Below are 23,322 nucleotides of genomic sequence, written 5' to 3' on the forward strand. Positions count from 1 at the left end.
GGCCCATGTCAAGGCCCATTAGACCCACCCCACGATAACAATCATCTTGCTTCAAGGCCCATTGGGGCCCGAACCAATAGATTGGCCCAGCCCGTAAAATAATGGGCCTAATAATGGGCCTGTGGGCCAAATGTTCAGCTAAAAGGCCTGCCCCTTCGAAATAATAGCAATTGCTGTGGGATTGTGCCTAAGTTGGGCCGATTACTGACCTTTATGAGCCCAAATTAGGCCCAATGTTCAGCTAACCTTATAAGACCGTAACCTGACCCAATATTGGGCCTATGGCCTTAGGATCTCAGTTCAGGCCCTTTATTTAATTAATGGTAGGGGACCCAACAGCGGGCCCTGCCTTGAGTCATTGAGGCCCAATAGATTGAGCCTCATCCGGCCCCAATTGCTGGCCTATTTGACCCAACTATATATTCAGACAACAGATACAACACCATGGGCCTTTGTTTGAGCAGGCCAGTGCCCCTTCCCAAAGAAAGTCAAAGTTCTAATCGGAAAGTCTCAACTTCTTGATCAGAAAATCAATCAAAATTCTTCACAAATTAATGTCATCGCCTGCAAGTGTAACCAAATTTTTTTTCCTGGCAAGCAATAGGCCATTTACCATATTCAGCAGGTGACGAGAGATGAAAAGTAACTTGATAAATGGCTTGATGGTCCAAAATCATCAACCAAAAGCGGCTCCTAACTTCCTAGTGTTACACAGACAGCTCTCAAACTAATGCCATTGCCCCAATTCGCAGTTCCTAGCTTCCTAGTGTTGCACAGACAGCTCTCAAAATCATCAACCAAAAGCAGCTCCTAACCAATCACCCAATATCTAATTAGACTATAATCCTTTACAAGGAAGAACCCAATTCTTACAGAAGTAGCTTCCCCAGCCCACCAATTATCACCGTCTACTGAACCTTCCAACGAAAAAGAACGGCTTCACCTCAAACCAAATGCTGCATCCTTTCGCTACTCTCCTTGTGTTCTGCACTGCTTGGGGTCATGTGATTAACAGTCCCCCTTCTTAACCATCTGTTTGGGAAAAAGTAACACAAAACTACAAAAATCTACAGAATAGTGTAATGCAGGAAAATTTAACCGTAGCATGAGATAGCTCTGAGCTTTTTTTTTTGCTTGCGCACTCTACAACACTTTCGTTAAAGTGATGCATATGAGAGCTTCCCTCACATGGAGAGGTAGAAAGAACATCAAAGGGTCTACATCACCTTGAAATTATCAATCTTCAGAACCAGTCTCATACACTGATCATGGGCCTTTGGACCACCAACCGTAGTCTAGAGCTCGCAAAACTCCGTCACATTTATGGTCACAGCCAATCCACAAAAAGTCATACTTGTAACTTTTCTCAACTTCCGTGTCATTATCATCACCTCTTTTCTCTGCTCAGAATGCTCATAAACCGGTTCTTTTGCACCTCCAGCACAGTACTGCCTATTCCATTATCCTAACTGACTGGACGACCATCTTTCAATGCCCTTGAAATAGACAATAAAAAAATAATTGATAAGCTTCACTTTACTTGGGGAAGTATCATCATTGCAAGTAATTCAGGATAAAAGAACAGGTTTCCGTGTAGTCAATAAGACATGAGAAAACTATAGACAGCTGAGGCACGTTTGTTCTACAAAACCTAACTCTACGCAAAACAATCAATTCAGTTCTGCAGCACTTGCAAAAGAAAAGCGTTTTCCTTCTCTGTGAGCTAAGTTTTCCACATCCACTTGATGCTAATCCCTGCTCTTTTCTTTAACCAATGAGTTATGGGGGCATTTTCATGAAGAAAACTTAATAGTTGATACATTACATTATTGAAAAGCACAAATCAGAAAAGGTAGCAACTGGAAATTGTGTAGCAGTTGAGGTACAGAATCACCTGAAATTTTACAATTTGGTAGCATATCTTCAAAAGTTCCTTTCTTCTGTCCCTCTCACAATACTTTCTGATATTTGTCTGCTGCAGAATGCAAATTATCTACATAGCGACTCAAGCTCTGGACCTTGTTAAAAGAGCCAAAGTCAAATAAATTTGCCAAAACTTGAGATGCATGGTTATTTCCCTTTGTTAATCGTCTATGCCAAAATGAACGAGCTCGAAAGGCTGCTTGAATCAGAGCCGCTGCATATGCTACTTTTCTCACTGCAGCAAGAGGTTTCATGCAAAGTTCCTCATCCTCCGCTGCAGTGGACACAATTGGGGCTGCACTCCAGTAATCTTCTCCGCAACAAGGGCGGTCAACACACTTATCCATCACTTTCTTATCGACAGTCGGTTAAAAAAGACGACTGGTGCTTCAGCCACATATGCAGCAATTCCATAATGCCCTCTACTTGAAGCCGAATCAGCACCGTTTGACCTCCAGGACATGCTGGGGCCTTGGATCATCAACAGTTCCTGGAGCTGCTCCAAGTCCAAGAGGAGCAATCACTAAAAAGTTTGTATTTCCAGTGAATTCTGTAAGCTTGATGCAATTTCAACAAAGCATGTTCCTAATAGTCAGTCATGCATATTCAAGCTGAAGAACAAACAGATTATCTGTCGAACAGGAGCATGAGTTGGGAAAAGCAGACACTGTAGAGTGCATCTGGTTCTGGAGGGGATATCGCATAAAAAGAGATCACGTGATTCGCCATACACCGATAACCGTCGCCGTTCAGTGAGTCACAACCACAACAAGTCCCATGATGTGGCCAGCTTCGGGCAAAAATATAATAAGGTCTAATATGTGCTGGTGTATGTAAATAATGTCTGAGACCTTGACAGTCTTATCTTCAAAAATTTGATGCCCAATGCAGAGCCGTTCTTCCGCTTGCATCACAAAAGTTGGGATTAACACCTGCAGCTACTATAGGGCCCCTCGCCCATTCACAACTGAAGGCTGCGGCCAAATGAATAACTCCTTGACCCTGTGTATCCAAATTGTTTGGCCCTCTGCCTGCTTCATGAAGTTTGCAAACCAGCCACCATAAGAGCTTGTCCTTTAGCAAGTATTGAAGTGCTGCACTTCAAGGATATGGGTAATCAAACATTGTAGATTTAGACCTCTTTCACTCTTCCGGTATCAAAATCAACAGTTGTATTTGCTTGAATTTGTGACATATCCACCAACAAAGGAATCTAGCAGTAGCGCAGCTGGATATACGCATAACAATTTTGGCAGATGTGATTAAAGACCTGCTTCATATTCTGGTCCAATATTAGAAGCCATAGATGGCATTTAACAACACTCACACTCTCTCAACTCACTGCACGCTAATCTATCGCTGCAGGTAACGAAAAATGGAACACTTGCAGGAGCGTGAGCAGGAGCTGCACATCGCATTGATATATTAGTTAAAGTTTCAGCAGAAACCTCAATTTCACCAAAAATGCAACCCCATTTGGTTCAGCAAAAATTTTCTTGCTACCCATTAGAGAAAGACCATCTCCATAAGAAAAAACATGGAAAACCAACAAAAAGGACATATGCAGTTAACTGTAAAGCCAGGTTCCATACACTACCTCTTTCACTTCTCTATACTGAACAAGAACGATGTGCTCAAGCTACCCAAAGATAAGGCAAAGAGCAAGCAGCGAAATGTAGTGTTGACTCGATGATAACTCATATTTACATAATTTGGTGCTAACATCTCATAAAGATAACAAACTTCTCGTGTCAGATGTGAAAAATTCCAGATCTTTTCTGCTCTCAACCTATTCTGGGACGGGTGAGGTTAAGTTGACCGAGGATCATCATAAAAGCTAATCATAGTCATAACAATACCATCTACATTAATTCACTTCTAAAACTACAGTGTTTTATGTTTCGAATTAGCCTTTCTTTGAACTTCAAGAACATAAAGTAAGGATGACAAGAAGGAAGCTTAATCTACACAGACTTTTAAATGGAATACAATGTATATGCATCAAATCTTTTCATGCTAATCCTGTCAGCTGCACTTTTATGCAAAGACATGCCACTACTAGCCCCATAGTTAAGCATAAAAATGATTCTGATGAGAAGAACGAATTTAACAAAAGCTCTGTACCAAGATGATGAATGCAAACATTATTTATATGCACGGCAACACAATACCATATACACGTATCACAACTTTTTGTGGAAATCTAATCAATGAACCTTTTTTGGCTCTACCCAAAGCACTGTCGCAACATGATAGCTTCTAGTCATTGAAAGTTGTGAAACGGTGGAACCAGCAAGACTGACAGCTAGACAAAATAACCTTTCCAACATGAATGGAGAATAAATATGTTGGGATGCAAGGTGATTATTGTAAGTTTGAAGACAAAAAGCTGTTTGACAAGTCATAGAAAAATCTGCGTGGAACACTTTGCTAGGCTAACATATTCATCCAGAGGAAGAACAGCACCTCACCTATCGAGCATCCAGTGGCTTCTGCGATGAGAGTTCTCATTGTCCAGCGCACGGGCATAGTAGTAGTGCAAAACATCCAGACTACCTGCCTGCAAGTTCAGTTATAATCTCATAGAGTAAATCGCGGGGAAGCTCAAAGACTGATAGAGCAGGACAAACTAAGCTAAACGAAAATACTACATAAGCTAGAGATAAGCTAACAAGTTATAATCAGCATAAGCCAGAGCGATCTAACTATTATGCTAGAAAGCTGGCCTAAGGAAAGATTCTCACGGTGCCTGACAATTCAATCCAGACAGATCATAAACATCGAGAATATTCTGCAATCATGCCTCCGTCAATCCTTAAACTGCAGACCATAGATTATACTCAAAACAGCAATGCATATAATATAGGCATACAAGCAGAGTACGGACAACATGAAAAGAGATTAAAATTCATGAGTCAACTTAAATTAGCATATGAAAAAAAAAGAACATTACAAGAACACTTGTGACATTTGAAATACTATTCATCAGTTAGTAAAAAGAATCCGATAATGTGAAATAATATGCAAATGCAACTCCTTTATGGAAACAGCCCAAGCGTATATGACTTAGCTAATACCTCCACTTGTAAGATGGGCACACAGTTAAACAATCCAAGATTTGAGAAAGTCTTATTCAAGAATAGGACCTTCATATTACCCTACAAGACTACTCAAAAATCACTTAAATTGATCATGTTGTGATGCCTAGTAAAAGAGCTTACAAATCCCTTGGGCAAAGCTAACTACATGTGATTGCAACAACAATTTTCTAATCTACTACTATATTTAGTTGTGACAATATATATTTGTGAGATTTTGTGTGACCACTACCAACTGTTCTAAAGCTTAAACCGGTAGTTGAAAGTCGCGATTTAATATTTATATATTCTAACACTCCCCCTCACGTTTAGTCCGGTCTTTTTGCCAAGTACTAAGCGTGGAAATATTTGGGAAGATAAATAGGAACCCGAAAAGATTTGAATTCAAAACCTCCCGCTTTAACACCATGTAAGAATTTGTGTAACCACTGTCAACTGTTCTAAAAGCTTAAGCTAGTAGATGAAAGCGCGGTTTAATATTTAAATGTTCTGACAATATTGATGTACACTGTGGAACCATAATGTGGTGGACCAAGAAGACAAAATTTAGACACTAATCAATCAGTTGCATACAGCATCGACCCAATGGGTTATCGCAATGCCCACGACTGTCCCATCAAAGACATTGTCTGCACAAAAGCTTATCTTTAATTCCTCATGTGCTTCTTCGACTGTCTTTCCATCTCTTTTCTTCAGCCAGCGATGAGCATCTTTTGAATATATCAGAGTGCTCTACGATCATAAAAGAACAAAGAACTAGCTGAAGAAAGAAGGAACATGTAGTCACAACAATGGTCCAACTTGGATGAGGAAAATTATAACCAAAAGTAGTGTTGAACCCTGAAGTTGAGGGTTCCCCTAGGAAGAGTAATTATTAAGTGTGTTCATGTGTGTGTTTTTCGTCGACAGAATTGTGAATTGTGTTTTCATGACTTGCTTTCAGCATTTCACATCTTTTCATTCTACAATCTACATGATTTTAGAAACCTTGAATCTTCGAAAAGGCTGACATCCAAACTCATTTAAAAATCATGTAGATTTTCTTCATTTTAAAGACTGGTGGGAACTCAAGTTAGTCCAAATAGCTCCTTAAAACATGCAGTTACTGATTAACAGAGGCTACATGCATACATATATGTACTGGTGACACTGCTTGATTCATGCAAGGGAAGACAAAGCAGAGAGCAAAATCAGATATAGAAACTGCTAGAAGTATATAATTCATCAGAAGCTGCATCTCATGCATCAAAATTGCCAATTGTTATACTTACTTACAACCAGCATTCTATCTGGACATTCTGATAGAATCTACTGGTTTCTACTTGATTCAAGACAACTGATACAACAATCACACTCAGCCAAAAAAGAAAACACTGAAGGAAGGTGATAAAAGCACCATTGGGACTTCAATTCAATCTGATGCAACTGAACCCTGAACAGAGATTTCACATGATATGTTACCATAAACTACACCAGACTGCAGAAAAGGATCAAGCCAATTCAATTGTTTATGCATGTCTTTCACCTATGAAATCCATGAAGTTGCACAAATTGAACAGAAAGCAATAAGAGAGAAGAACCATCAATTGCTTATTTGTTAACAGTAAGCGGAACAACAATAGCGCTACTAAAAGGAGCCTACTAAAAGGAGCCTCCTCATCAAAGCTAATCAAACAATTAGCAAAATTAAAATGAGAAGTTATAACAACCTGGAGGCCTGGAGGGTGGCTCTGGTGTCAAATTGGACTTTTGGTTGTTCCAAACTATTTCACAAGTTTCCATTGGACAAGGCCGACTGTGCTGTGCCTCTTGCAGCATCTGCTGTAGGTCTACCAAAGTTCAAGAATATCGAAATTTAAAAATATAATAAAGCAAAGTGGAGAGACTACATCGTCAGAGGACAGCCAGTGCGTACTTCCTCAATGTGTTCTTATAAAACCGATCACGGATTAAAGAGATTTGTCTCAACTAATTGGAGGCTGGTTCAATGTAAGCCCCCTGATTACTGACAACAAATTCACACGCGCAAGTGAGACAAATGCCTCGGCCCTCATGGTTGCTTCGTAATGGGACCAACTGACTTCGTGACAGAACAATGCGCACAGAAACGAGGACGAAGTAAGCACAAAGGTAAGACTACATAGCCACCATTTCCATCTATGTCAAGTAATCATCGAAGACCGTAAAATCTCCATATGCGAGTTACTGAATTCGTCAATCAGAATGACCTGAAACCTATCCATCATACACGAAAAAAGAAAAAAGAAAAAGAGAGAGAGAGAGAACCAGAAATGAAAAGCTAACAGCGGGAGAAACTAACCCAAATGTCGAGCAGGCAGATAACTCCGACGCTCAGCAATGCGCAAACAACGCCCTAACAGAAACCCTAGGGTTTCATCGTGAGGGGCTCGTAGTTGCAAATTGCATTCAGAATCTGCGAACCAAAATGCGCATCAACGAGGGACTGCGACTAGCGATTGGCTCGAGACATTCACGCTCCCGATGAAGATTGAAGATGAAGAACGCACTGGAGTTCGACCCTCAGGCGACGAGAATCGATCAACAGAGGGCGAAAGAGAGATCGAAAGTGTGCGTGAGAAAGAGAAAGAGAAAGAGAAAGAGAGCTGAGACAGAGTAGCGCGTAAATCCACCAATGCCGATAAAGAGAAGCAAGGATTCTAAATCAATTCCTGTTAAAATTGATTTTTCCACGACGCTTTTCCTGAACGAGTTTTTGAGAATTAGAAAGAAAGTACGCGAATTTTTTATTATTCTCTTCTTAATTTTTTATTTGAATCAAAATAATTATATTTTGCCACTATAAAGTCAAACCTATATAGCATCACTAATAAAATGAATATTGATCATGCATAATTCATAATTAGTCTATTCATATCGTGAAGCATGAAGACAAATGCAAGATTCCTTAAAAAAATAAGCCCAATAGATAATTTACACTTAAATTTTGATTTTTTTTTCGAGAAAATTATTAAAAAATTTCTAAATCGATTGTAATTTCTTCCGAGGTCGCCAAAGGCCGCCTAATGTCATGCAACCTTAGACAGCAACCGCTAGTGCTAGATCCGGGTCGTTGATGGCCATAACATTTCTCTAGCTCCGACGAAGGGTTTGATTATTTTCCTTTTTTTTTTTTAATAAAAACTAAGAAAATATTTTTCATGAATTTCTCATTTTTTGTGAAAATATATTATTTTTTTGGTGCTTGGCCAAAACTTAAAAATGGAAAAGATTTTTTGTCTTTTGGTGTAAAAAATTTGCCGCGAGAAAATTACCAAAAAATTAATTTTTTAATTTTATTCTTTCTTTTTTTTTTCTTTTCTTCCTTCCTCCATCGATCGCCGACCACAAGCAAATGATGAGCTAGCCCAAGGCCAGCGAGGCTCGACCTCTCCAATTCCGGTGAGTTTGAGCCCCACCGGCCTTGAAGAGGGCTTGAGCTTGTTGACAACAAGCGAGCTCCACCTCGTTGGATTTGGCGAAGCTCGAGCTCGTCGGAATCTAGCAAGCTCCACCTTGTCGACCCGCCTTGGTCGAGCTCCTCCCTTGCCTATGGCTAGTCGTCGTGGTCGACCCACTAGCCAAAAGAAATAAAGAAAAGAAAACATAAAATATCAGTAAAAAGAAAATGAAGGTGAAGGCGTGCAAGGAGGAAAGATGATAGAAAATAATTTCTCTTTTCAAAAAGAAAAAAATCATTTTCCCCACTTTTGAAGGTGTTTTTTTTTTCCATTGAACGAAAAATATTTTTTAACTAGTTTATTGTCCGTGAACCAAACGCTAAAAAATCCAGAAAACTTTTTTCTAAAAGTTTTCAATCAAACAAACAGAGCCTCAAGTCTTTTGCATTTTTCCAAAAACTTTCCTCAAAAGTCCAACCACACAGCCATTTTCCCAAAGATTTCCCACAAACCAAACGCGCCCTTAATATATCATAATTTGTCCTTAACTAATTGACCTATAATTTTATGTTAATGCCGTCCAAGTGCATATGTTGGCGGACTCGAACATTGGCTTTCTCTTGATGATGTCCCTATATGAAGATATCGAGCTCATGTTGTGCGTTAGTAACACCTCCTGCCGTGAAAAGCCAGACTCCTTCTACAACAATCCCATATAGATCTTACACTATTGAAGGCCTAATATCCTAAAAAAAAAATCCAACTATAGCTCTTGTCATAATTTTACCTTTTATCTCATAAAAAACTTTCAACTTTAGATCTACTCTTAATTCTATCCTAAACCTTTTTTCGTTCCATAAAAAGCCCTTAACTTTAAGTTATGTCTCAATTCTATTTTAACTTTTTTTGTCCTATAAGAAAATCTCAACTTTAGGCATTGTCCGAATTTTACCGTCCGGTCTCAATTTTACCATAAATTTTCACAGTCTCAATAAGAATGGATAGAAGGACACCATAAATGTCAAAATTTGTGTACGACGTTCACTTTAGAGGTAAAAGTATTTTTTTTTATCACTTAAGAGCCAAATTCTAAACTTAGCCTGGATGAGGAACTTTGTGGCATAGTGGGTCCCAGAAACTTTCTACCCATCATTGAGCAGTGTCCCATACTTGTCCAAAGGGGGATGAATGATGCTCTAACAGGCCTGGTTTCTCTCAAGGAAGTAAAGAAAGCAATCTTTCAGCTAGGAGCCTCCAAGGCACCTGGCTCGGATGGCCTCAAGCTCAGTTCTATCACAAACATCGGGAGGAAATCCAGTCCGACGTTGTTCAGTTGGCCAGGAGCTTTTTCGAATCAGGTATCTTGAACCTAGCATTGAATGAAACTCAGATAGTGCTTATTCCTAAAGTTTCGAACTCAGAGTGCATCTCTCAGTACTCTCCCATCAGTTAATGTAATTTCAGCTATAAAATAATCTCCAAAGTTATGGAAAACAGGCTCAAAAGATGGCTCCCATGCATCATTGCCATAGAGCAAAGCGCTTTCGTCAATGGTGGGCAAATCCAAGACAATATCCTTGCCGTACAAGAGGTCCTTCATCAGCTGAGAATAAGGGATAGAAAGAAGAAGTTCCAAGCGATGTTAAAGCTAGATATGCAAAAGGCGTACGATAGGGTCAAGTGGGACTTTTTGTGTGCTAGCATGCTAAGGATGGGGTTTAGTTCATAATGGGTTACCTTGGTCAGACAATGTATTTTAGCGGTCTCCTTCAGCATTAAGGTCAATGAGGAACCTTCTTTTTACTTCCAACCCTCCTGAGGTATTAGACAAGACGATCCCCTCTCCTCGTACTTATTTATTATTATGGCTACCACACTATCATCCTTTTTTAGCAAAGCTATGGAAGATGGTACTTTAAAGGGGAACAAATTGAACAGCAACTGCCCCTCTCTATCTCACCTACTCTTCGCGGACGATGCCATCTTTTTCCTGGATGGGTCTATTTGAGTGTCAAAATTTAGCAAGTATTTTGAACCAATACTGCCTCGTGTCTGGTCAGGCCATAAATCTAAACAAATCATGGGTATTTTTAGCAAAGGCTGCCCGGATCTCTTGAAGAGGTACTTGGCATCGAAATCAAGAGTACTCGTCATCGAAAAAATGGGGTAATACTTGGGGATTCCATCCAACCGTGGCCATTTAAAGAAGCAAATGTTTGCTTGGATACTAGCGAGAGTTAACATGAAGTTAGAGGGGCGAAAGGAAAAACTATTGTCTAAAGCAAGAAATGAGACCTTGATTAAAACAATAATCCAGGCACTTCCTCAGTATACGATGTCAATTTTCAAGATTCCTCTTTCGGTGTGCAAAGCTATAGAACAAAAGATGGCCAAATTTCTGGTGAAAGCAAAACTCGGCAAAATCTAACACTCATTGGAAAAAATTGGAGACTTTGAAAAACAAAAGCTAGATGGAGGTCTGGGTTTTAGGGATCTTGTCACCTTTAACAAAGCTATGCTAGGAAAGCAAGGATGGAGGCTCGCTCAAAATTCATCATCCCTCTAGAGCAAAATTTTCAAAGGGATCTATTTCCCTCACTGTGACTTATGAGCAGCAAAGAAAGGAGCTAGACCCTCAGGGGGTTGGCAAAGTATACTTGTAGGTAGGGACTCCATTGGCTTAGAAACCAGATGGCCGATTAGTGACGGGGAAAGAATTATTATCAGGGAGTGAAAATAGCTGCCATCAGGAATTTTGGCTGAAATTTCTCTTTGGATGCACGCAAGTGGTCGATTTTCCTTTGATTTGGCAATTAAGTGAGCCAGCAAAAAAAATTTACAGTTAAGTGTGTGTTGTACACAATTTTTGACCATAAAAACCATTAACTTTTGCTTGAGTTACAAATTTGCCCACGTTAACTGTCCTTCCAAAATTTCTCCCAAGAAATGGAAAACTCTTAAGCACAAGCTATTTGAGCATTCCAAGCGCAAGCTCTCCGACCACGAGAGATGGAATACTCTCAAATACAAGAGATCGAAGATCGAGAGCAAAATCATTTCTAGTGTTCCTCTGCGCATAAAAAACAATAAACTTTTACTTGAATCACATATTTGCCCACATTAATCATCCATCCAAAATTTCTAGTTGACAGCTGAGAAATGGAAAGCTCTCAAACACGAGCTATTTGAGTGTCTTGAGCAAGAGAGATAGAACATTTCTACTTAAAAAAAATCGAAAATCGAGCGCAAGATCACTAAGAGCAATTTTGACAGAGAGTTAATTGAGATAGATTTAAGACTCAAATAAAAGTTGGTGAGCTTTTATTGGCCAAAAGAATTAGAATAAAATTAAAACTAGACCTACAATTGAGATTTATTTTTTCGAGACAAATAAAAAAAAAAAGAGGTTAGGATAGAATTGATATTGAACCTAAAGTGAGGATTTTTTATGAGATAAATAGAAATTTAAAATGGAATTGAGACTAGACCTAAAGTTTGAAATTTTTTATGGGACAAAAAAAAATTATGATAGAATTGGGACTAGACCTAAAGTTTGAAATTTTTTATGGGACAAAAAAAAAATTATGATAGAATTGAGACTATACCTAAAGTTGTAGATTTTTTATGAGTCAAAAGGTAAAATTGAGCTAAAAGCTAAAATTAAAGGTTTTTTAGGATAAGACCGACACCCTGTATGCATAACATGATAGAACACACTTTCACACTATAAACGACATCTCTATAGTGTTTTCAAAGGGTCTGTCATGCACTTCATCTCTTACCTAAACAAATGTCTTCTCTCTAGTTTCTCTCTTGCTAACTCTTAAGCAAGAAAAAAAATACTCAAATGGGTGTCACAAGCTTATAACAAAGAACAGACTCAGAGACTTCTAAATATTGCTTCACTTCCCTTGTTTTTGCCCTCGTCAGCTGTGCCACATATGTTCAAGTTTTGTCCCGTTTATAGGCCTCCAAATTTGAACGTTGCTATTGAAAGCTAGCTTGATTAATGCAGTTGTGTTATTTTACTCAAGAGACTTTGTTAAAAATTTGATAGGTATATTAAGAAAACTGTGTATCAACCCAGACAGAAAACAAAATATGCTGAAAAATTCAGAATTCAGTTCCCGTCTAATAATTTCTCCCCAAATACAACTCATGTAGGACGGAATCTACAGAAAAGCTAAAGTCGACTAACAACAGCTATGATTATGCACATTTTCTTGTCGTGTGCAAATGCGATGACACCCACTATCCTCTGTGTTTGATTAACAAACATATTAGAGCAGTGAAGCAAAAAGCTTGTGCAATTTCTAATGTCATGTTGGCTACATATATATCATTAGCAACATGTTATAAGAGCCTGCGTGAGCCTGAGCTCGATAAGGAGCTTACCTGAGAAAGCACAAGTTCCTGCTCTTCTTTTTGGCCAATAGCACAAGTTCCTCCTCAAAAAAGAACAAAAAACATACTTAAGTCATTTCTCCTTTAGTACATCCTTCCCACGCACTCTGAAGAACCACAATAGCAATCTTTTTTCTTGATATTGCCATTAGAGTCACGAACCTGACCTACCGTATAATTGTAATGGTACGTCAACTCCTGCAAAGGAGGAATATTTTCGGCAGCAAAGAACATTATGTGAGGAACTCGCTTGTCCTCATGATCATAGAGGACATTTTGGGCATACAGATTGGGAGAACAGCTGTGGTTAATGAACCTCCCAACATTCCCATACATGGCTGCATCTATGGTAAAACCAGCCTCCTCCACAACTTCGCGAGAATCCACGTGTACATCAGGCATAAGGGTAGAGAGCCCATCCCAGAGATTACTGTCGTCGTAGTTATTGCCAATGTCAAATAAGTACTCATCATTTCCAGTCCGTTCTTCTGCTTCCTTGTCTTCAAGGAGCTCCCCTATATACTCGCATATGAAATTTCCAGAGGGAATAGAATTAAGGGATCTCACACCCCAACCCCTTAATTCAGTCTTGAAAACTTCTAGCTGAAACTTGAGACCATGCTGGGTGACCCTATTGTGGCAGGAGGAAGGGCACTTGCAACAAGGTCCACACTCATAAACCAGGGGCTTTGCTTCAACAATAGCTCCATTATGATTGTATGGAATTTCTCCTTCATTCTTGACAGAACAAATGCACTTCTCTGTATCTGAGCACCCCCTAGAACAATCACAACCCCTAGAGGGCATAGGGCGGAGCCAGCCAGGATATATCATGCGAGTAATGTACTTAAATGGCAGGGGCCTTTCGTCATCGATGGTGTTGACAACACCTATTGCAACAGACTCTTTCCCTTGTGAAATATCATGCACACAGAGACCCTCCCGTGCTTCAGACTTTTCAGACTTTTTTACCACTTTCCAAGCGAGCTCAGGCTGACCAGGAATCCGGTTCAGACGGAACTTAAAGACCAGCTTGCCATGTGGGCCTGGTTCCTGCCAACATTTTTCCACCACATACAGCCCATCATACGTATAGGTAAAAACCGTTCTATATTTTGCATCGGAGAAATCAGATGACCTTGTTTCTTTCAATCCCCGGATCACCCGCACAGGATTCCTTTCAGATATGCTGTTACTCAAAGCAAGGTTACCTTTTACAAGTCTCTGATCTTCAGGTTCCTTGTCCTTGCCAATCACATTTCCTCCCGAGCCAGTGTATATCACAAAATCTGAGTTATCCAGATCATCACAATATGAACCCGATGACACGATACTTGTCGCCAGGACCTTTCCACCTCGATTGACATAATCGATACCGCCCTGAATCTGGCGATGAAGGCCAATGATGTTCAGCTCCACTCTATACTGAAACTCATCCCCAACTTCAACTCCAGGCACAGGACCCAGGATTTGTTTTCCGGTGTTAACAAATCTTTTCTGGTCCTTCAACATTTTTGAGGCTTGTAAATCAATCCTTTTATGTTTGCTTTCACCTTTGGTCTTGGCTTCTTCTTCCTGCAAGAGCTTCCTGCAGACTGCTTGGAACAGACGCAGTGTCTTCCTGACTTTATTTCGAATAACGTCAGCATTGCTTTTACTTTCTGACAGACCATGTCCAAAAGGAGGTGGGTTCACAGTAAACGCTCTAGGATGCAAAGTCACCTGAAGATCTTCATGGTGCTCGTCAGTGTCCACAACATCCTGATTTTCCCAAGCCACCAGTTCGCTAGTGCTTTCATGAGCATACTCCTCTCTAAAAGGTTGGCTCTTCAGCGGAGTCTTTCCCACAGAGGTTTTTCCTTCTATAAGCTTTACCTTTGAAGTTAATTTTGATTTCTCAGGGCCCACAGGATCATTTTTCTTAGGTTTTAATTTTGATTTCTCAGGACCTACGGGATCTTTTTCCTTCCAAATCCTTGCAGTTATATTATTAGGAGAAGACAATTTGCTTTCCTCTTTGCTCTGCTGCCAAGGACAAAATGGTGCAGCCATGAGACCTTGCACCAAAACCCTTTCTGATGAAACTTCTGATGAACCGGCATTGTCTTCCGATGTCCGATTTCCTGATACGTCTGCATGCTTTCTCTTGAGGCTTTCCCCCTTTTTGTATGCAACCATTTTCTTTGCCCATTTTCCCCCCGAGATTTCGATATCGCTGATACTTTTATCAAGAAATGCCTCAGACTGACAGACAAAAAGATCTTGATTACTTCCACGTGGAGATCCACCCCAACCATCATTGGCATCCTCCGGTTCTATGTTCATCTCCGAAATTGTTCCCAACTTATCTTGCTCTCTCCTGCTTCCAACACTGTTCTCTTCATGTTCAGCCCAAACTTCAGCTTTAGTTGCTTCAGTTACCTCATTTAAAGATTTGCACTCTTGAGAATCCTGATCTCGCAAAATTTCTTTAATTAAATTTGTGCCTGTCACTTCTGTCTGCCTTAGAGTTTTCTGATCCTTCAAGGGGCTTTCCTCACTAACCTTTGTTTCCTTCAAAGGAGCGGCCACAATCGAGCATGCTTCCTTGTCACAAAGAGGAGCATTCCGTCCACAATCAGGTGGGAAGTCTCTAATTGCCGAAACCCTTCTCCTAGGAGGATAGCTTCTAGCTTTAGATTTCTCGAGACACTTCCTGGTGGAACAAATAGTTAACGAAGTGTTCCCAGAACAAAAACAAGCATAACTTGATTCAGTTGTATCTTTGTCTTGAGGAGCAGCAGCAACCCCACCATCTCTCTTGAACAATTCAGATTCTGAAGCTTTTCCAGGCTCTACAATTCCTGTGAGCTCCAAAGCCCCCAGAGACATTCCTGTCGGTTGCTTCTCATTCACCGAGCTTACACCATCAACCACATCAGCCACCTGCCCCAATGTTTTCAAGCAAGATTCTACAACACTTGTTTGTGTGAGGATAGCTGTAGAATCTCCGACTCTAGAATCAACGTGACCTCCCCATGATGTATCAACAGCCTCAGCTGCAGTCCCCTTATTCGGAGAGCTGGCAATGTAAACTGAATTCTTTGTTGGTTCCACAGTGATTCTTGGAGCAAATCGTCCACATCCTGGAGGAAAATCCCGAATAGCAGACACCACCCTTCTCTTGTACTTAGGTGCACCATTATGAGAATAGCAATTGTCATTGGCCATCACAAGGAATCCAGATCTCTACACAGAACTACCGCCACAAAAAGAAGTTACAGCTCCTGATGGCTCATGATGCAGCGTATTATTTGGGACGGCCACTGAATTCTGAATAACAAAGCAGTGAGACACTCAAAACTGCGTAAAAGATTAGACAACCATCAACAAGAGTACCAGTGAACCATCTATTTGGCCAAGACAGTTGGTATCAAGCTAGAACAAATCTATATTGACCACGTTAGACAAATCACATTACACAGGAAGACCAAAAAACTATCCGAAATCATCAACCATGGTCATCAAAATGTTTAGAAAACTTACTATCCAATACAATGAAACATCTACGGGCCTCACAAGCGCTACACAAATGGCAGATGACCACCCAGCTCACAAAAATCATTGCCGGACTTACGAAATATTTCCAAGTCCTCCTGGAGCACATGTTCCATATCCACCAACACGGAACATTATCAATTTCTTTATTTTCATCCAAGAAAGACAACACACAGGTCAATAGACATGGATGTATGGGAACGTCATGCTCCAGGAGCACCTAACAATCTCTCTGCACTCAAGTGCACATGCTTGTGCATAATATACACTGTTTCGAACCTCAAACCATGAGAACCGCCTTGAACAGACAAACACGCGCAGAAACCATATTCGAAATGAACGATAATCGCATGGCCAACCACAGAGCATTAACATGGACCAACCTCATTTGCCTCACTCACCACAAACCCACAAAACCGGTTGAGCCAAATCCCAATGCCAATTTTCCCGCAACCACTCGTGCCAACCTCTTGATGCTCCCACAACTACCAACCCGCTTCCAATTCCGTCCCGACACGCTCAAAACAGCAGAAATTCGAATGGACCCACGTCGGCCACCCCTCTGTGCCACCACAATCAAGACGAGAAAAAGCACCAGTCAAAGACTCTCGCAACCAAACAGCGAATCAAAGAACGCAAATGGAACTGAAATTAACCGAAGATGAGAACACGTACATCGGAGGAAGAGGGCCATCGCGCGTCGGAATCTCAAACCGAGAAGCCACGACGAGAAATGAGACGGAACCCTTGGAGAGCGTGGCCGGGTCTCGACGAGAGCATTCGACGGCGGCCAAGCCAGACAGGTTCGCGGGTGCGATGGCGATGAAGAGCGAAAACAGAGCGTTAGGCTTTTTTCCAGTCGGAGAGTCGCGGGCATAGAGAGATGCTGAAGTATACTGGAGAGAACAGGCGATGGTTTTATCAAGGCACGATGCCAAATGGTTCCTGAATTTTACTCCAACGTGTAACGCAGTTTTATCTCTAAATTTTTAATTTATTCAATATAATTTCTGAATTCTAATTAAATATGTAATATTATTCATAAACTTTTTTAATTTATTCAATATAATTTTTGAATTTTTAATAAATATTCAAATTAATCCGTGAACAAATTAATCAACGGACGATATTGAACATATTCATATAATTTATGGACTGATTTTAACATAAATAAAAAATTTCATGATTATATTGAATAAATTAAAAGTTTATAAACAGTATTATACATTAAACTAAAGTTCAAGATTACATTCAATAAATACCATGCAATTTGGTCACTAGGGCTTATTTGTGTTGAAGTAGAGTCATAAGGCTTCCATGTAACTTCGCTTCCAAAAAATTTCTCTTTCTAAAAAAAATATGATTTTTAAGTATCATGTGATTATGGTGTTATGATTCAGTCAACCACGAGTAAGATTTGTTGACTTGGTTACACGCAGATGAGGGTCAATCATCAATTGGGAAGGGGAAAAAAAAAACATTTTCAGAGATCAAAATCTCCGGTTTTATTTATTAAGAGGTTAACGCAAAAAAAAAAAAAACAAAACAAAACAAAAAGAAAGGACAAAACTTATGAATTATTTTGATAATTTTTTTTTCACTTTTATTTTTGGGTGTGCTTGTTCCATCCTTGGCTGCGGCGGTTTTTCATTTTTTTGAGAAGTAGAAAGATTAGATAAAAATACAAGTGAAAAATTCCGAGTAATTGAATAAAAAATCTAGACTTCAATCGATGGTGAAATGATAATAAGAAATTCAAGGATCACAAGGCAATAATCCTCGGGGCCTTTTTCGCGAGAATGGTAAAATCTAAGTAGCACCACGAAATAACACGCCGTCACATCATTTTTTCAAAAAAATTAGAGAATTTCTAACGCGTTAGAACACGTCGTATGTTAAATTTATATTTATCAGCGATGATTTTCTTCTTTTTGGACTGGCCGGGTATATTAAGTTTGGATAGTTGGGTATATATTTTGATAAATTTACATTTTGACCTCTATTTATTAAAAATACTTAAAATTGACCCGTGCCGTGCGTGTTGAAATCGCATGTCGGGATGCTAGAATTACGTGTCGCTAGTATCCCAAACGCCGATCACGTGTCGATCGCATGTCGAAAAGTATCGGACAAGATTGGACACAACACGACACGTAGACCGAAACGCTAGCCACATATCGATTGCACATCGAAGAGTATCGGAGAGTGTTGAACATAACACGACACAGAAGCCCCCGAATAGTATCGGTGCTTTTTGGAGTAAAACAACGAGAGAAGCGTGCGATTTCTAGAGCAACTCGTGAGGGTCACGCGTGAAATGTGAATCGCGTGGGAGCTTCCAGGGTTTGGACAGGAACCTGCCCGGGCCAACGACGTATAAAAGGTTTCTTCCATCATTTTCCCACATTAACCTGCGACTCCCTGGAGTACCAAAATACCAACCTTCCGTTGGAACCAAAAGAAAAAAAAATGATAACTTTGAAAATTTAGAATACTGAGCACGGACGACTCAGCACAAATGTTGACAACATTAAATGAGAAAAAATAAGAAAGTCCACAAATTTGACAAAATGGATAAGTGCATTAAAAGTCCTAAAACTTACTTTTAAAAACTTCAAATGAATCCTAAAACTTATCACAAAAGTGTAATTGAGTCTTAAACTTTCAAAAAGTACAATCAATCCTAAAACTTGTCAAATTCTTTCAATCAAGTCCTTTCGTTAATTGAAAGTTTTATGACACACTTGGACTTTCGTGACAAGTTTTGAGATTTGATTGTGTTTTTTGAAAATTTTGGACTCGATGCACATTCATGACAAATTTTATGACTTGATTATTATTTTTATTATTATTTTAAAAGTCAATTACAGTATTGGATCTCTACGTTCGAGAAAGGAGCAGGAGTTCGTCATCTTTTGTAACTGTTCTCTCTGTTTTCTCTTGAAGAAGAGAATGAACAACAGTTAAGGACGAAAGAATGTCTCACGTTCTTGAATGTCACATTCAAATGTTACAACTGCCACAGGCGATTAATCCTTTGGTAAAGAGCCTACATGGTGAATGTCGCGTTCAGATGTTACAACTGCCAAAGGCAGTTAATCCTTTGGGAAAGAGCTTACATGGACGGGTTACGGTACTCCCATGCTCCCATAAAACCCAACAGTTACCTTGCTCAGAATTTCTGATCTTCTGCCTCCTTTTGCATCAATTGACTCCTGGGCCACTGTAGATCAGAAAATCCAAGCGTCTAGATAACAATCACGTGCTCCACACGGCACGATACTCATCCAATGTCTAGCATCTACAGCAGCACCCCAGGAGTCGAACTTATAGCTTCTGCAGGTTCGACTCTTCCCATTATCATCCGAAGCCCGCAGAGACGTCATTGCCGCTTCATCCTCACTCACCAAGTGTAAACTGTCAACGGCATCAGCCCATCTCCCACTTTTCCCGACTGAGATTCTAGAGCATTTATTCGTGGCACAATTGCTGTGCACGGTGAGACATTGGAGACTTTCAACAGGTTGAGGCTCAGTTCCAATTTCAGAACTTCCCATGAACATATTAACAGTCTTGGCTGTATCCTCCTCATTCTGAATGCTGTTGATGTTTGCTTGCATCGGCTGCACTGCTGGTTCCAAAAAAAATATAAAAATGGTGTAGCAAAAGGTCCACATCCTCGTGGACAATCACGAACAGCAGAAACGTTCGGCCTGCTCAAACTCAGCTGTACCGACATCTCTGTCGCTACTTCCCATTGCTAATGATCCTGTTTTTCCTTTCTGGAACATCCCCATCAACTGATGCAACAGTTCTTGGTTAACTACTTGCAGCTTTCGCCTTCAGCCTGAAATGCAGTGTGACGTCCAAAACTGTGCCACAAAGAAGAAAGAAAGAGAATATTAACAGGAAAAGCACAGGACAACCATGCGACCGGTAAAAACATTAAAAACAGAAGAAGACAGATTTAGCAATTGTCCCCTTTGAATAAATCACACTTCATATCGCAAGACTGGCAGATTTAGCTATTATTCCCTTAATGATTGATGATATGAAAGCCAGATAAACTCAACAAACAAAACTCAAAATGAATTCTGAAGTCAGAACTTTCTTGACTGGAGCAAAATTCACAGTATGAAGCCAAACTCCTTTTGCGCACATAGTCATACAGCGCAAAAAAAGATGCAGATCGCGGAAAAATATGTCATGATCCCCCAGATGAACGGCGATGCATCATCAATCCATCATTCACAGCGCGAATCGGCAAATCACACCCAGAACATAGCCATCTGCAAAGAACCGCTACTTCTAAGTTTCTTGAGCCCTGGCCGACATACGTTGAGTTTCTATTCATCAAGCGCGGTGGAACTCAACCGAAAGCAGATCAAACAAAGAATAAATCGGAGCACAGGAAAGAAGATCGAACGAGGAGGAGAACGAAAAATGCATTCCTGAGAGTGGACGAAAACAACTGATCGCCGTCTTGTCGAGAGAAATCATCGAGTCGAAAACAGGGGATGTTGATGTTGATCGGAGACGGAGAGTAAATACTTCGAAAGTTATTGTGTGAGAGAGAGAGAGTTTTCGCAGTTGAGACAGGCATCTCAATTGATTTTGGGGCCGTTTGGTTCGGCATTTGGAGGGATTTGGGTTCTAAAGTCCCTTAAAATGCAAGTATTTTGATTCGTTTTTTTTTTTCTCAATTTTAAACAAATATAATTGCATTTCCAAATACACTAAAAAAAAAAATTCCGAAGGTACTTTGGGAAAGTTGCATTTCTGGAGTGCAATTGTACTTTTTTTTTTTTCCTTTCAATTTTGCCTTCACTCAACTTTTATAATTCCATTCGACCAAAAAAAAAACTTTCATAATTCTAAAATTATCCTCAAAAACCGCAATTTTATTAATAGAGGACTCGACCATCGATGAAGGCTCCGCGAGTGGCCGCCGGCCTCGCTTGAGGTCTTGGGATCTAAGCGTCGTCTCTTGAGTTCTTGCGACCTAGGTGGCGTTGCTCGAGGTTGTGCGACCCCATACGAGGCGAGGCTAGCCTGTTCAAATAGCTTAAAAGCTGTTTCTTTAAAAAAAATTAGTAAAAATCATTTATAAAGTGTAGTTCTTTTTTTCAATGTATTTTTAAAAATACTCTTTGCCAAACTCAACTTGAATTTCTGAAATTCCCTTTAACCCAAAGGTATTTGTATTTTTCCAAGGACATTAATTCCCCAAAGTTGAACCAATGAAGCCTCCGAAATTCCTAGCTTTTTAATTGATTCATTTTTTCGGGTGTCATTCTCGCTGCATTGATAAATTATTACTATTCTTTCTTGGACAAACATTGATAAATTATTTGAGAAAAGGTATCATTTAATATAGAGCTATCACTTTAACGCATGTGAAAATAGAACGCGAAAGAAGTCAATAGCATTGCAATTGAAAATTGTAGCCGATGCACCGTATAAAGTGATTTGCTGGTAATCGATAGAGCGTGTGCATTAACAAAATGTCATTATTACTTGATCTGTCATCCAATTTAGGAAAACAGTCCAAATTAAAGTTAATTACTATTTTAGCTCCCAATAATTTAGATAAGGAAGCTCCTAACCCGACAAATCGATAATACTATCGGTTATTTCTGATCACACGATCTCCCAATCAATGAGTGCATTATGCAAAACACGCGGTGATGATGTATGAATCCACAATCGAAATTATACCGTCATTAACAGTAATGTTTAGAAAAGCATTTCTCTTTGGATAAATAAAAACACATTGGGAATCCTTTGAAAAATATAAAATTTGGGCACTGTTTATTACGATCAAAAGGTTTTTTTTTTTTCCCAATTTTCCGGTATTTGGTATTTCAAATAGAAAAGTTAATGCAAACTTTGTTTATTTCCCTTTTTTGGGCCCATAAAAAAAGTCTTTAAATGTTTGACAAAAAAAAATTGTCTTTAAATGATTATCTATTTTTCATCTTGTTCCCATAAAAGAAAAACGCTAAAACCATTATATCTGACCTTGAAACAGGAAACGAAAGAGCGGGAACTTCGTCTGGCAACTTCCTCCATTGGACGAAAAAACCCTAGAAATCCTCCGATGCATCCTCGCTAAAATCCTCGGCTATACTTCAATTCGTAGCAAAATCGAATCGCATCGGCCCCTCTAGACATGGAAATCGATCCATTTGCTTCAATCGTCGAGCACTGTCTCATCTCGCCCTCGCAAGAACGGCTCCTGCGGAGCTGCCGTTTTGCCGGAGAGCCCGAACCGGCGGCAGTCGCCGGTGGAGGCGAGGGGGAGGTGGGGTCCCAAGAGGCTGGCGAACCTGCAGTCGATCCCACGGGGGTCTTCATGGTCTCGCTGTCGGAGAGCGCGCGAAATGACGGTAGCAACCCGCAGGAGGACGTCTACCACACGCCGCCTGAGCATTCCGCAAACGAAGGCGACGCGGTGGCTGGCGATTGGGGGTGCTCGGGAAGCGGGAGGGCCGTCGATCTGGGGAGGGACACGGATTTGGCTTTCTCTGTGGAGCTGGAAATGACGCAGAGAGTTGATACTGAGTCTCACCTTGGCGTTTCAAAAGCAGAAGTAGAAAAGATGAGAACACCTTCTTTCGGTGAGAGTTTGAGGGAGTCTCCGGCAAAGAGGACGAGATATTCCGAGAGTCCTGCAGCGGTGAACGTTAGAAGTGGAAAGACTTTGGGGGTATCATCAGCTTCGAGAGATTGCTCAACTGCGAATCCTGCCGAAAGTTTGAGAATTTTAGAGATAAAGTTGCGTTTGGAGGCTCCGAATGCCCCTTTAGGAGTAGTGACCGAGAAAATCAGGGAGAGCTTGGTGAAATCTGTGGAAAATTTGAAGAATTATGGGTCTAATTTGCCGCGAGATGCTGAAGTTTGCCAAGGGAGTTTGCGGAGAAGGAAGTTGAATTTGAGTG

The 23,322-nt window shown here is 40.2% G+C and overlaps 2 protein-coding genes and 1 pseudogene across 10 annotated transcripts in view; all 3 read right to left on the reverse strand.

Annotated features, from left to right (window-relative positions):
* Positions 1–7,291, reverse strand: part of LOC115743150 (light-harvesting complex-like protein 3 isotype 2, chloroplastic) — a 34,852-nt gene extending 27,561 nt beyond the window's left edge. Inside the window, exon 1 of the mRNA XM_030677807.2 lies at positions 7,274–7,291. The gene's annotated coding sequence lies outside the window, so the exon portion shown is untranslated. The remainder of the gene's footprint in view (positions 1–7,273) is intronic.
* Positions 1,844–10,040, reverse strand: LOC125314166 (annotated as a pseudogene).
* A 2,689-nt stretch (positions 10,041–12,729) lies between these two features.
* Positions 12,730–17,270, reverse strand: LOC115743147 (histone-lysine N-methyltransferase, H3 lysine-9 specific SUVH6-like). Of its 9 annotated transcripts, XM_048275984.1 has the most exons (4): positions 17,057–17,270; positions 16,765–16,943; positions 16,461–16,649; positions 12,730–16,082 (listed from the first exon to the last, which is right to left on the reverse strand). In XM_048275984.1, exon 4 carries the CDS (start codon positions 16,052–16,054, stop codon positions 12,929–12,931), a length of 3,126 nt encoding a protein of 1,041 aa, XP_048131941.1. In that variant the 5' UTR covers positions 16,055–16,082; positions 16,461–16,649; positions 16,765–16,943; positions 17,057–17,270; the 3' UTR covers positions 12,730–12,928. The 9 variants fall into 9 exon arrangements, with proteins under 9 accessions (XP_048131941.1, XP_048131942.1, XP_048131940.1 ...); XM_048275985.1 differs by lacking the exon at positions 16,461–16,649 and having other exon boundaries at positions 16,783–16,943; XM_048275983.1 differs by lacking the exon at positions 16,461–16,649 and having other exon boundaries at positions 12,730–16,156; positions 16,783–16,943.
* Positions 17,271–23,322: the final 6,052 nt, after the last annotated feature.

The sequence above is a fragment of the Rhodamnia argentea genome, chromosome 3 (assembly GCF_020921035.1).
Source record: "Rhodamnia argentea isolate NSW1041297 chromosome 3, ASM2092103v1, whole genome shotgun sequence".
NCBI lineage: Eukaryota > Viridiplantae > Streptophyta > Magnoliopsida > Myrtales > Myrtaceae > Rhodamnia > Rhodamnia argentea.